Consider the following 13874-nt stretch of genomic DNA (forward strand, 5'->3'; position numbering starts at 1 on the left):
ATACACCACAATCTGTAAGTTAATGAACACTCATGCATTTGTTTTATTCTCACACTTGAAAATAATGCATATAAACTAAAGCTATACCTATGAAGTAATTTGAATTTTTACCATTGCTTATACTGGATTTAAAATATGGTTTAAATTCTGTTCAGCCAAGAAACATACAAGTTCAAGTTCACTTTATTTATATAGCACATTTAAAACAGCCATAGGACTGACCAAAGTGCTGTACAATAAAAGATTGTTAGTAAAAATGCACAGAAAAAATGATACTAAGACGAGAGATAATGAAAGCAAATTAGAATTAAACAATATAATAATACACACTAAAACACTAAAACAAGCAATAATAAGAACAATTAAAGAACAATAAGAAGAATTAAAATGAAAGGGAAAACTATAGACATAACAAGGAAAACAGACGTTTTTTAAAGGGACATAAAAATGGACAGAGATGGTGCTAAACTTAACTCTATGGGCAAATCATTCCAAAACTGTGGCCCAATCACTGAAAAAGCTTGATCCCCTCTACGCTTGAGTCTTGAAAAGGGAACAGTAAGGAGGTTCTGGTTGCCTGATCTTAGGCTCCTGGAAGGAGAGTAAGGATGTAATAATTCAGATAAATACATAGGAGCTGGATTATGCAAGGACTTAAAAACAAATAAAGGTATTTTAAAACGAATTCTGTATTCAATAGGCAACCAGTGAAGAGTCCTCAGAAGATGGGTAATGTGATCGCTTTTACGCTTTTTTAAAAGAAATCTGGCAGCAGCATTTTGAACTAATTGTAAACGGTTAATTTGAGTTTTGGCGACACCACAGTATAGAGAGTTACAGTAGTCTAGACGAGAGGTGATTATAGCATGTACTGCCATCTCTAAGGTTTTCTCAGTTAAAAAGTGCTTAATTTTTGATAAAATGCGTAGCTCATAAAAACTCGATCCAATGACAGCGGAAACTTGTTTATCAAGTTTTAAGGACTCGTCGAAGAGAACACCCAGATTCCGTACCTGCGGAGACCTAAAGACAGATAGACATCCTAAGTCAAGGTTGGTGGCCTTTGTACTTTCTGTGGGGCCAAACACAATCACCTCAGTTGCAGTATATTGTGTCTGTTAAGGTGTTTGAGTTTTATGCATCTGATGCTATTTTTTTAAAATAATAAAGCAATTGTTCAACTCATATTGCTCTGTTCATACTGTTAATGGATAAAATTAATAGAAGAGCACGAATGTGTAGCATGAAGAACACCTTAATTAACATACATGTTTTTCTAATTTTCTGTGAACCTATTTTTGCAGGTATATTTAAGCATCTAAACAAACATTAATTCATTTTGGTAAACACTTAAAACTACAGTGCTGTTTTGTGTGACTTTCCACATTGTAAAAATTTCCCCACAGAGAGTCTCTATTTTCAAAATCAAGAAAGTAAGCTGTAACTTTAAGTGTTCAGGTAAGAGAGCTTTGCCGTTTCTCAGTAACATGACAGGCTGCATTTCTTTGTTTTACGCTCAAGAAAGAGAAAAAGAGAGAGGTTGATAGTTCCTAGCTTTTCAAACATAACTGATAACGATAGTGGAACTAACTTTTTTGAAGACCTCCAGCATCATTCTTAAATTAATTTTATCAATGTTTATCAATTTTGATGTTCAAGTTTTGTTATTGTAACTAATGCAGTAAATAATGTGAGCAAGAATCTTTACAGTAAACACATTTTTTCTTCCACTCCATCTTTCTGTCTCTCAGAGCTGATCGACGGCACTCCCACCCTAAAGATAAACCACGGCTCGGGCACTCTAGTCCTACAGTTGCCGGGCAACGTGAATGTGGCGGACAGACGGTGGCACAGACTGGATGTGAGGAGCAATAGCAAGGTGGGCATGTGTGGGTGGCACCAAGACCTACACTAAGCCCTGCTCCGCAAGGGGACTTTCATGTTTTACCTAGTCTGGACTATTTTTCTACTGCAATCCTTCACTCTATATTTGTGTGTGTATTTGTGCATGTGTGTGTGTGCATGTGTGTGTGTGTGTGTGTGTGACTAACAAGCCCTAACATTTAAACCACCTACCTTAACTTGTGTAGGTTCCCCCTGTGCCACCAAAACTTCAAGGCATGGACTCCACTCTGAAGGTGTGCTGAGGTATCCAATATAAAACATTACCAGATCTTTTAAGTCCTGTAACTTGTGGACATGGATTGGATTTGTTTGTTCAGCTCATCCAACAGACTTTTGATAAGACAAACTCTTTGACATATTCCTTCAACCATTCCTGAACATTTTTTGCTGTGTGGCGAGTGCATTATCCTGCTGAAAGAGGATCCTGCCAATAGGCAATACCATTGGTACAAAACAAATGCCATTCACACGATTTAAAATAAAACTTGATTTATTAGACCAGACCACCTTCTTATAATACCTCATGGTCCAGTTGATACTGAAGTGCACATTGTAGAAGCATTCGGTGTTCAACAGGCGTCAACATGGGCACTCTGTTCGTTCTGCAATTACACAGCCATACAAGCTGCAATGCACTGTGTCATTGTTCATTTTTCCAACAATTTGTGCTACAGTAGCTCTTCTGTGGGATTGACCAGATGGGCTAGCCTTCACTCTTAATATTCATTAGTGAGCCTTGGACATACATGATCATGCCACTGGTTCATCGGTTGTTGTTCCTTTGAGCACTTTTGGTAGGTATTAACCACTGCATACTGGGAACACCCCACAAGACCTGTTGTTTTGGAGATTCTCTGACCCAGTCTTCTAACCATCACGTTTTGACCCTTGTCAAAGTCGCTCAGATCCTTATGCTTGCCCATTTTTTTGTTTTCAATACATCAACTTCAAAAGTTAATTGTTTACATGGCACATCATATATCCCGCCCCTTTACAGGTGCCTTTGTAACAACATAATCGTTTTTATTCACTGCACCTGTCAGTGATTTTTATGTTATGGCTTATTAGAATATCCAGCTTATAATACATGTGGATGGAAATGACACCGAGTGAATGAACCTTTTTTCGCTGTATTCTTTTCCATTCAGTAATATTTCAGTAACTAAGGGAATCGCCTCAGGGCCAGTTCCAAATTCGAATTTATAATGCTCACTTTATATCAAAAACAGCATGTGAGCATGCCGCAGGCTGTTTGAGAATATTGCAGTTCACATATCTTTTTGACATGCATTCAGTTTAATTGTATTTCAGCTGATAGAACCTGACAGATAATGTGTTTGCAGGTGTAAATGTGAATTGCTTGACATCTCTAATTGCATTTTATAAAAGCTATACTCAAGGTGAGGATGAAAAGAAGCTGTTGTAGATTCAGTGTTCTTTTGTAATTTAGATCTGCCTCGGTTTTGAGTGTGTAACAGCTGTAGTTTTGAGTCTGTAGTTTAAAGGTCTTCACTGAAGAGCAGCCTGATGGAAAGAGAATGAAACCATGGTCAAGTGGAGACTGAAACTTTATACTTAAACTTGAGCTCTCTTTTATGATTCACAGTGAATGTATATTTGTGTGTATGGTTGTTCTGTCTTTATCAGGATATGCGATTCACATTAGACCGCTGTGCTGGAGCCACAGTTATGGAGATGGAGGGAGTAGGCAGCTGGCTGACCACTGAGGACCACACTTCCTGTGAGGTGACAGGAGTCACACCAAATCTTGACAGGTTACACTTTTAATTGCATTTACATTTTTACAAATTTTATAAAGCTTTAAATTATAGTAGTAGTAGTAGTTATACTATTAGCAGCAGTAGTAGTAGTAGTGATAGTAGCAGCAGTAGTAGTAGTCATAGTCATAGTAGTAATTGTAGTGATACTAATAGTAGTAATAGAAGTACTATGGTGATAGTAGCAAACTAATTCTCAAAAAGAGGTCCTTATAGGATGCTAGATGGTTAAAATTAGAACCCCTTAAGAGAGAGTGAGAGAGAGAGAGAGAGAGAGAGTGTGTGAGTGTGTGTGTCTGTCTGTGTGTGTGTGTGTGTGTGTTTCTTTTTTTTTAATTACACATCTGTTCAAGCTTTAGGGAAGTTCATTTTAGTATTGCTAGCAAGCACAATATAAAAACACATGTTGAAATATTGACAGAAGCAGGTTTCTTTCTTTCTTTCTTTCTTTCTTTCTTTTGATCAATTTGGTCATTTCCACCATTATCTTGCTCTTCCCTCAATGGCTACCAAACAGGTAGAGGCAAGTGTTTCCTTCAAGTCAAGTGAGACAAGCTAGACATTGTTCTATAATTTTTTTAAACTGTATTCTATACTACAGCGCTGGCCACCTAACACTCAAAGGAAAGTAATAACTGCTGCTGCTTCATAACCTATTCTGCATGCATAAGCACATCCCTACATTTGACTAAATAATGCTGTCCCTCTTCTGAACTTCTGGACAAAATAAAGAGGTAAAAGGTGGGAGTGGGTTTTAAACCAGCCCTAATGCAGTCAGCTCTGAAAGTTTTAGCACTAAAAACATAAAATCTTAACATATTTTTTGACCAAATCATATGCCAGTGTTTTATAAAATGTCTGTGAGTTGTATTTGAATGAGCTCTGTGTCTGTTATTCTGGAGCTTTCCTGAAGGGCCAGAATCAGACTGATCTAGCCAGCTGAAGTATCAGTGTGTTACAGTGATTACTGGTGTGATGAGGCTAATCAATAAAGTATTTAATGTTTCCTTGTCAAATATTGATGTGGTAGAGTATTGATTTTCTGATAATCACATTAGAGATTAGGGTTAAAAGGCTGAGCGATTGATTGAGTGCATCAGTACAGTGCATGTGAACTGGCTCTCAATAACACCTGAGCTGCACAGTGCTGCAGAGTGTTAATGTCCACTGAGTGAGCAGTTCATTAACTTGCACAAAGGTAAAAGGAGCTCTGATATGTGCACAGGCATCTTAATGGGACGCAGGTGCTGCAGCTGGGAGGAGTGAATGAAAACGTGCCCTACATCTACCCCCAGCTCCAGCACAAACACTTCACCGGCTGCATCAGCAACCTCGTTGTCGACAGCAAGGTAACAACTCCAGCAAAACACCACCACTGTGACCAACTACAGCCTCACTGTCTGCATTTTTGCCTGCCTTTCATTCTGTCTGTCTCTCTATTCTTTTGTTTTTGTTTTTTTTTTCTGTTTCTATTTCTGTCTGGCAGCATTTCAATCTTTCTTTTCTTTGCTTTTGCCAAATGTATTCTCTTTTTTTATTTAAAGTAACAAAGCATAACTTCTAATAAAAAAAGTATATTTATAGTTAATAGGTTACATTACATATAATTTCATCCAGTGCTTTAGCATTTGACAATGTTTATTAACTTTATTATTTTTAATTTACCAGTTGTGTAGGTCATACATTCAATTGTGGTAATACCATGTTGCCACATTTATTGACTAGTTGTTACATGTTTATTACATGTAATAAACATTATTCAGTGTGTTTCTCAGCACTGTCACTTTATCCTGAACAGCTCTTCTAGTTTGACATGTTTTATCTGGTGCTGGCTTTCTTTTATCAAGCTTGGTACTCCAAAGATGAATGTATTGATATACAGAAGTTAACGGCAGGGTCTCCGATGTTTGAAAGCCAATGTTGACAAACCTGCCCCTAACCCAAATGGGTCCCACCCCTGTATTGATAGCTCCGGCACATACGTAGCCCAGGCAACTAATGGAAAGAAATGTGTCTTTATTATAGCTGAAGGGAAGAACAATACGATTGCAGATAAACAAACAAGCAAAAATGACACACAAGCATAATCATGCAAAGGACGGCATATATTAGTTCTGTGAAACAAAGCAAAACCAACGTTACTCACCTATCGAGAAGGAAAAAAGCAACCTCAGCATCTTAAGTAAAGTTTGCCGCATATTCACAGATTGGAGTTTCCCGAGTCAATAACTCCTGAGCTAAACGCTGTTACTAGCAAAACGCGGTTGTTGCTGCCTCTCTACATTACTACGATAGAAAAGAGGTGTTATTTGTGTAGTAACAGCGTTTACCTCAGGAGTTATTGACTCGGGAAACTCCAATCTGCGAATATGCGGCCAACTTTCCGCTCCTTCAGTTCTCTCCAGCGCTGGAAAGCTGATCCTATATTAACACGTCCTACTTCTTGCCTTATCGTAAGCCTTTCTTCACTTTCTTTCTTTGTTTTTATCCTCCATGTCAATGTTAAAATCGCTTTCTGCTAATGTCACACAAGCGCACTGAACACTGTCTCCGCCCATATTGACAAGACATGCCCCTTTCTGCTCATTGGCTACACGTTTGTTTTGATTTTTGTTTAGTTTGTTGGCCCAACGCAGTTTTCTGTAGCATTTCTCAAACATCGGAGACCCCACCTTTAATATATCCACCGTTTCATAGCATCTATTAATGATTTAAGACAAAGCAGCATACAAAGAGACACAAGGTCATTTTGTAAAATAGTGTTTAAAAACCTCAGAGGGTTTGCTGAAGCATGACACAAGTTCAAGAATGTGAGGTTTAGGAGACAGGACATTTCATTGAGCTTCTCATTTTGATCCATCTTTTTCATTTCATGCCACTTTCTTTCTCTCCATCTCGTTTTCTAATCTGTCTGCAGCAGTCTTTTACTCTATTTCCCATCACAATGCACATAAAGATAATTGCACAATAGTAATAATTTATAAATATGTATCACTAATAAAAACACTACACTATATTCCTAACCCGCATAAAGCACTTCACAGTAAGCTTGAAGAGAACTAAATATTCTTATGTTGTTTTATTGGCCACATTCTGGGGCTCTTTTTATGTGTGGCGCTCTGATCTCACTGGGGTGATTTCCACTCCGTAATGGTAAGTGCGTACACAAAATTAAAGCTACTTCTTCTTCCACTTAATGTTCCACTTGGCTTCTCACTCTCTTCAATCACTTTTAAAAACTTCTTATTGTTGTTCATTGTGTGGGGACTCTGAGGAACAGTTAAGGAAGATGTTGTACAGTTAGAGAACATGCACTACTGCAATTTTTGAGGTAATTATTGAGGTGTGTTTTGATTTAGAAGAACCATTTTAGGAACTCTTTTGGGGAAAATAGATGTTTTTACCAGAGGAACATTTTCAGGGACCCAGGAACCACAAAATTTGGGACTTCAGTCATGTTTTGACCAGAGGGAACTTTTTCAAAAATGAATAAAACCTTTTGAGGAAATTAGAAACTTTTTTATTGTTTGTTTTTTTTTTCCAGCAAAGCCATCTCAGCAAGTTTTGTAGAAAGTATAGATTTCAGCCTAGATTTTTACCAGAACTACCTTTTCAGGAGCACAAAGAAATGTTAAGGAAATAAAAAAACTTTAGGCATAATTTTACAATCCAGAGGTATTTTACAGAAATTACATTAAAATATTAGACATATTTACCCATGGAACCTTTCAGGAACTCAGAAACTTTCAGGATTTTTTTAACCAAAGAGGCCTTTTCAGGAACCTAGAAAACCTTTAAGGAAATTGGATGCTTTGGGAGTATTTTTATCAGGGGTCATTTCAGGATATCTGAAAGCAAGAGGTCAGAGACTTCAGGCTTGTTTGTACCAAAAGAATTTGTTCTGAAATCCATAAAGTCTACTACTGGAAACTGGGGATTTTAGCCTTTTTTAAACAGTGGAAGCTTCACAGGAACCAAGAAAGCTTTTGAGGGAATTAGATATTTTATGTCTATTTTTTTGCATAGGAACATTTTCTGGAACTCTGAAACTCAGAAGTAAGGAAGGCATGTTTTACACAATGAAGTTTTCTTAGGAATTTCACGATTTTAGGCTTGTGCTTTCAGGAATCTAGACACCATTTGAGGAAATTAGATACTTTGCATGTATACTGTACCAGAGGAAAGGGTTTTCTGCATCTCCCACACACAGAAATCTGGGACTTCAGGCACATTGCAACAGAGGAACTTCTTCAGTTAACCAGAAACCTTTTGAGGAAATTACAGACGTTATGTTTTTCTATTAATTGGTTTAATTTATTTTATCAGAGGAACCTTTTCAGGAACTGTAGTGCATTTCCACAAAAATTGTGAAAAAAATTACAACTCAGAAAAATTTCAGGAATCTTTATGCTTTCAGAATGATGGACATTTCAGTATGCTGCATTGGTGGATTTGATGTGTTGACATTGTGAAGTTTTCTGCCGTTATTTCCATGTAAGAAAAAAAAATTGAGAAAAGTTTCTGCCAAAACTAACATGCTCATATTGTAATAAAACCACTACTCATTTTCCTACTGTACAAATGCAAATGTGATTACAACAAGAATTTCATCAGTGCTGTTAACTGCAAGTTTAAAGAGGTATCTTTAACACCATATTCGTGCAAGTATTTTATTTGCCATTTGTACACGTATAGCTTATTCAGGTGCATTGGGATTTTTGACAAGTAGTTATATTAAAAAGAAATAATTAAAATATATAAACCATTAGAAATTATTTAATAAAATACAGTAAGATGTAAAATAAATATACATATACATCACTGTGCTTTGCTACATGAAATGTTATATCTCTTGCTCACTTTGCATCAAGTCTGTTATTTTGATTTACCACTCACACAAACACACACACACACATACACACACTGTTATATACGTTCCTTTTCCTCAGGTGTATGATCTGGGTTCTCCAGCTGATTCCTTCGGGAGCTCTCCTGGCTGCTCGATGACGGACAGGAGCTGCATGAACATGGGCTTCCCCTCGTGTGGCACCAAGGGTCGTTGCCATGGTGAATGGGGCTCCTTTAGCTGCCAGTGCATAGCTGGGTACAGCGGGCATCAGTGCGAGCAGGGTAAGCTGACGCTAAAAACACTCACACCGGTGCACTTTAAATCCAGCAATTATGGGATTATTAGAGGTCATTAGTGAATGGAGGTGTATAAAGCATAAAGTATGAGTGTAAGTATAGAAGCTTTTAATTTTTTTTCCTGAGGGCCTTTGAATGGCAGTAATGTGTAGGAGGAGAACATCTTAGCCAATGCTGGTTTGGCACAAAAAAAAAAAAATCTGAAGCAAGTGTTATGAACTGTACAGTAGGTTGTGTTTATGTAGCACCCGAGGAAAATCCTGTCAGGAAACAACATGCACCGTTTGTGAGTTCAGATTTCTGTACCCTCCTCAGGTGCTTAGCCAATAACACTCTGTTTGTATGTGTGTGTGTGTGTGTGTGTGTGTGTGTGTAAGAGCCAATAACACTTTGTTTGTGTGTGTGTGGGTGTGTGTGTGTGTGTGCGTGCTTGCGTGTGTGTGTGTGTATGTGTGTCATTGACAGAGCTTCCTGAGTATTCCTTTGATGGCAGAAGCTATGTGCATTATCAGCTGTCTGGGCCGCTCCAAGCCAGACACACGCAGGTGCAGGTTCTGATCCGAACTCGCAAACACAGCAGCTCCATCCTCAGCCTGCTCTCTGCAGCACAGAATGAGTACATCCGACTGGAGGTGAGGGATCTGACCTCTCTCTCTCTCTCTCTCTCTCTCTCTCTCTCTCTCTCTCTCTCTCTCTCTCTCTCTCTCTCTCTCTCTCTCTCTCTGCGCCGCGTCTGCCCCTTGCATGGTGCCAGTGAAAAATTGAATTTTTTTTAAGACCTGGTCCACTTTATCAGCCTGAGAGTTGATCTATTACATAAACAGATGTAGGAGTTTCATAACTTTAAAAAAAATAACTTTAGCCATGTATACTCAAGTTTCACTTTGGGCTTTTTATAAAAATATTTTCCATTTTTCTAAAGCTAAAAAACTGTTGTGTATTCATCCAATTCTTTATCTATTTATATTATGTCACTAGATTTTGGATTTCACTACAGCAGTCGTCAGTAGTCAGATTTCACTACAGCCATATTGTCTATTATTTAAAATACTATTACTAATATAACTAAACAAAATTAAATAATTCTCTGATGTGAGGATTATTTACATTAATCTGTAATCTAAACATTAATTTGTTGTTAGAACCTAGGTTTTGCCAGCCGTGAAAGGGTACATTACATGACTTAAGACGTTTTATATGTGGGAAATCTCATAATTCAGTAGCACAGGAAATACTGTGATATAAACAGATACAGTATTATGAGCAGTGCATTGAAACTTGACTGCTTTCCATGTACTGGAAAGTAGAAATATATCCACAGCACCTGCCTGAATGTTTGTTTTTGCTTTCTATTTTTTTAACCCTTCTAGTTTCAGTAGTCGGATAGAAATCATGCAAATAATAAAAGTTAAACATTATTTTACAAGTCTTAAGCTCATAATACTGTAATACTATAATATGGCCAATGTATAAACTCACATCATGTTCAAAAAGGATTCAGGTAAAAGAAAGGACAATTCTTTTTTTCAATTTGTCTCTTTTTTGCTGTCGAAAAACAAGAAAGGTTTTGACATTTCCTTGTCAGTAGAAAAAGGTTATCAATCTCTCTATCTTTTGTTTTTTATCTCTCACTCTTTCTTTCACAAACAGTTTACAGTATATCTTTACTTTCTTCATCTTTTTCTGTCAATGTGACCCTTACTTGCCTTCACTCTCTTAATGAGTGTCTCCTATATACAGTATATATATATATATATATATATATATATATATATATCCCATAATTCCATTAATTCCATGTGTCAACCAGCCTTTAAAAACCTGGCAACAAGGACAAAGGAAATAATTTGTAGTCAGAGAATATTCCTTTTATTTTCCCCAACAGTGCTGTCATTATGGTGTTATTGTATCTTGGTTACCTGGCAACCTGATGACGTCGTCTGTCCTCCAAACCTGTCTCAGACTATTTCCTTATATCATTACCTTTATAGCCCATTTATCATTGAGCTGACTTATAAAACACTGACCTCTTAACAAAGGTGGAAAGTAACAAAGTACAATTACGTTGTTGCAGCAATGTGCATACAACAAATAATTAAATAAACTTCAACACAAGAAAATATATACTATAAATATGTACTATATAAGAAAACCATTAGCTGAAGAGAGCGTAAGGCTGATAATGCACACGGAAAATACTTTCATTCGTACACTAAAGGATAATGTGCACTGAAATCACAAAAATCACCCAAGCATGAAGGAAACACAGCCCCTGCTGTGCTCAAATAAATGGTTAGATAATTATGTAAATAACTTTAAATCATTTTGTGTTTTGCACCCAGCGTTTATCTTGTCTTTTTGTTTGTTGGAACAGCTATAGCACTATTCTCTCTTCAAAGTTGCACCTTGTAGCTCTATTAGCAGCTCACATTTACAATAAAACCAAAATACACAGCATGTATAGTTCACTTCCTGCAGATGAGTCGATTCTTTATCTGCAACTGAGTGAGGTCAAGTCCTTCAGACATCCTCGGGTAGCTTGTTCAGGTTTCGCACCCAAATACTGATGAGGTGGAAATACACACCCGGAACCCTGCCGTCTCTCGCTCTGTACAGTTGTGGTGAGGAGAAAAGCATCTTAGAATGCACAACATGTGTAACCTTGAGGTGGATGAGCTGCAACAGTAAAAGACCACATTGGGTTCCTCTTCTTTCAATCAAGAACAGGAAGCTGATGAGACTGCAGTGGGTACAGACTCACCAAAACTGGACTGAAGAAATATAGTCTGAGGAATTTTGATTTATGCTGAGGCACACAGATGGTAGGGTCAAAACTGGCACCAACACCCTGAATCCATGAACCAGTCTGGCATGTGTTAATAGTCCAGGCTTGTGGAAGAGGTGTAAGGGTGTGGGGAATGTTTTCCTGGCCAATTTTGCGCTGGATAATACCAATCAATCATTGCTTGAATACCGCAACATATTTGAGTATTGTTGCTGATCATGTGCATCTCTTCGTGGCCACAATTTTGCATCTTCTAATGGCTAGTTCCAGCATCATAATGCACTGAGAAGAAAGAAATGTCATGAAGAAAAAGTCTCTCAAACTGGACTTATGACAATGATTTTCAGTGTTTGTCATTGGCCTTCCTGGTCATCAGATCTGAATCCAATAGGATTTAATTCAATTCACTTATATAGTGCTTTTAACAATTGACATTGTCTCAAACAGCTTTACAGAAGCACAGAAACAGAATAAAATTCGAAAAGTTTAAAATTAACTTACTATTTATTTTTAACATTTATGTCTATTGAGCAAGCCTGAAGTGAAAAACTCCCTGAGATGATATGCAGAAGAAACCTTGAGAGGAACCAGGATCGGAAGAAAACCCATTCTTATTTGGATGGCACTGGACAGTAAATAATGTAAATGTAATCAATGTCTTTCCAACACCGGATTATAGTCATGTGGAATTGTGCAACCAAGAGCTTCTGAGGAACTAATATGTCAGAGTCATTTCTGAGTTCACGATAGACTTAATACTAATTCCTTCCTGCCGAAGCCGCACAAAGCTGACCGACGCAACGGCAGTTCAAAGACAGAGTGATAGTCTCCAAGGACAATAGAACACCTTTGGGCAGACAGGAGACTCAGAGCATCATTGTACCTTAAATATCTACAGGAATTGCATGGTGCAATCATGTCAATATGGACTAGAGTCTCAAAAGAATGTTTCCAACATGTATTCCACATATTGCCATGATAAATTGAGGCTGTTTTGAGAGCAAAGAAAACACTATGATAATATAGTATTTCTAACAATCCCTATCAAATTTAGATGTTATTGAAAGTGCCTGTCAGAAACCGGGGTTAAAAACAGACCCAAATGAAGGATAGCCAAAAATAATCACAGTTTATTAAGGAAAACAGTCAAGACAAAACAAAAGACAAAACAAAAGACAAAGATTCGGCTAAATTCTCAAGACAATTAGACACATAAGGGACAGGTGTGCAGAGGCGGGAAAGAATAGACAAGGGTGGGGCAGACACGTGAATACAGAATGTAAACAAAAGGCACGTGGAAAAAGTCCAGGCTAGATCCTGACAGTGCCAACAAAACTGAAAACATCTTATCCTGCCGTCTAATATATTAATGAAATATCCCTATCAGCACCATGACATCAGTAATTTAACATACACACAAGGTAATATCCTGAAAAAAAATAAAAATAAATATTAAGCTAAAACAATGACTAAATATTGTATTTTTTTTTCATACTATAAGAAGTCAGTTTAAGATTTAAAACTTACAAATTGTGATAAGAATTTGTAGAAGTAGAAGCTGTACTTATAATCATCCCAGAGCATTTATTTAAAGGAGCACTTTTACCTGAGTAAAACAATTGGAAGGTTCTTGTGGGGAAACGACTGTTTTATAGGACGGAAGACATTTATTTCTTAATTTCTGTCTGTCTCTGAACACTTTTCAGTGCTTTCACTCACTTTTCAACTCACTATCCCTTAATTTCCCTTACAGACTACCTTTGTATCCCTATCCTTCTGTTTATTTCTCTCTCTCTCTCTCTCTCTCTCTCTCAATCTCTCACACACACACACACACACACACACACACACACACACACACACATACACACACACAAAATCATCCTCTCATCTCTTATATATTATTGGGATTGGGACATGTTCTTGTATCCAGCTGTGCACAGCTTGTTGTTTTCTTTTCCTCTTTCTTTCAGTTTGTTTTCATCTACATTTTACCCTATTTTGTATATATTCCTTTGCTATTTTTCCCTCTATTGATGGCATGAGTGACGTTGAGGTACTTTTTTATTTTTTTTGAATTGTCATACATTTATTTTACTTAAATACCCGCTGCTAGCGTTAATGCGGTGTTTGAGTAGCGGTAATTGGCAATTCTTAAAGATTATTAGTTCCCTGTGCATGTTGCAGCAGCAGCCCATCTGCTTGTCTCTGAGAACGTTGTCACCACAGCAGTGGAATTTTGGAGTGGTGTGTTTGTCTTT

At 37.4% G+C, this 13874-nt stretch overlaps 1 protein-coding gene across 1 annotated transcript in view; it reads left to right on the forward strand.

Annotated features, from left to right (window-relative positions):
• The window catches only part of si:ch211-186j3.6 (neural-cadherin), a 240406-nt gene that overhangs the window by 195095 nt on the left and 31437 nt on the right, over window positions 1–13874 (forward strand). The window contains exons 24-28 of the mRNA XM_060858990.1: window positions 1752–1879; window positions 3553–3680; window positions 4909–5032; window positions 8633–8813; window positions 9294–9460. Of these exons, the coding sequence (XP_060714973.1) occupies window positions 1752–1879; window positions 3553–3680; window positions 4909–5032; window positions 8633–8813; window positions 9294–9460 (728 nt within the window). The remainder of the gene's footprint in view (window positions 1–1751; window positions 1880–3552; window positions 3681–4908; window positions 5033–8632; window positions 8814–9293; window positions 9461–13874) is intronic.

The sequence above is a fragment of the Tachysurus vachellii genome, chromosome 23, assembly GCF_030014155.1.
Source record: "Tachysurus vachellii isolate PV-2020 chromosome 23, HZAU_Pvac_v1, whole genome shotgun sequence".
NCBI classification, from domain to species: Eukaryota; Metazoa; Chordata; class Actinopteri; order Siluriformes; family Bagridae; genus Tachysurus; species Tachysurus vachellii.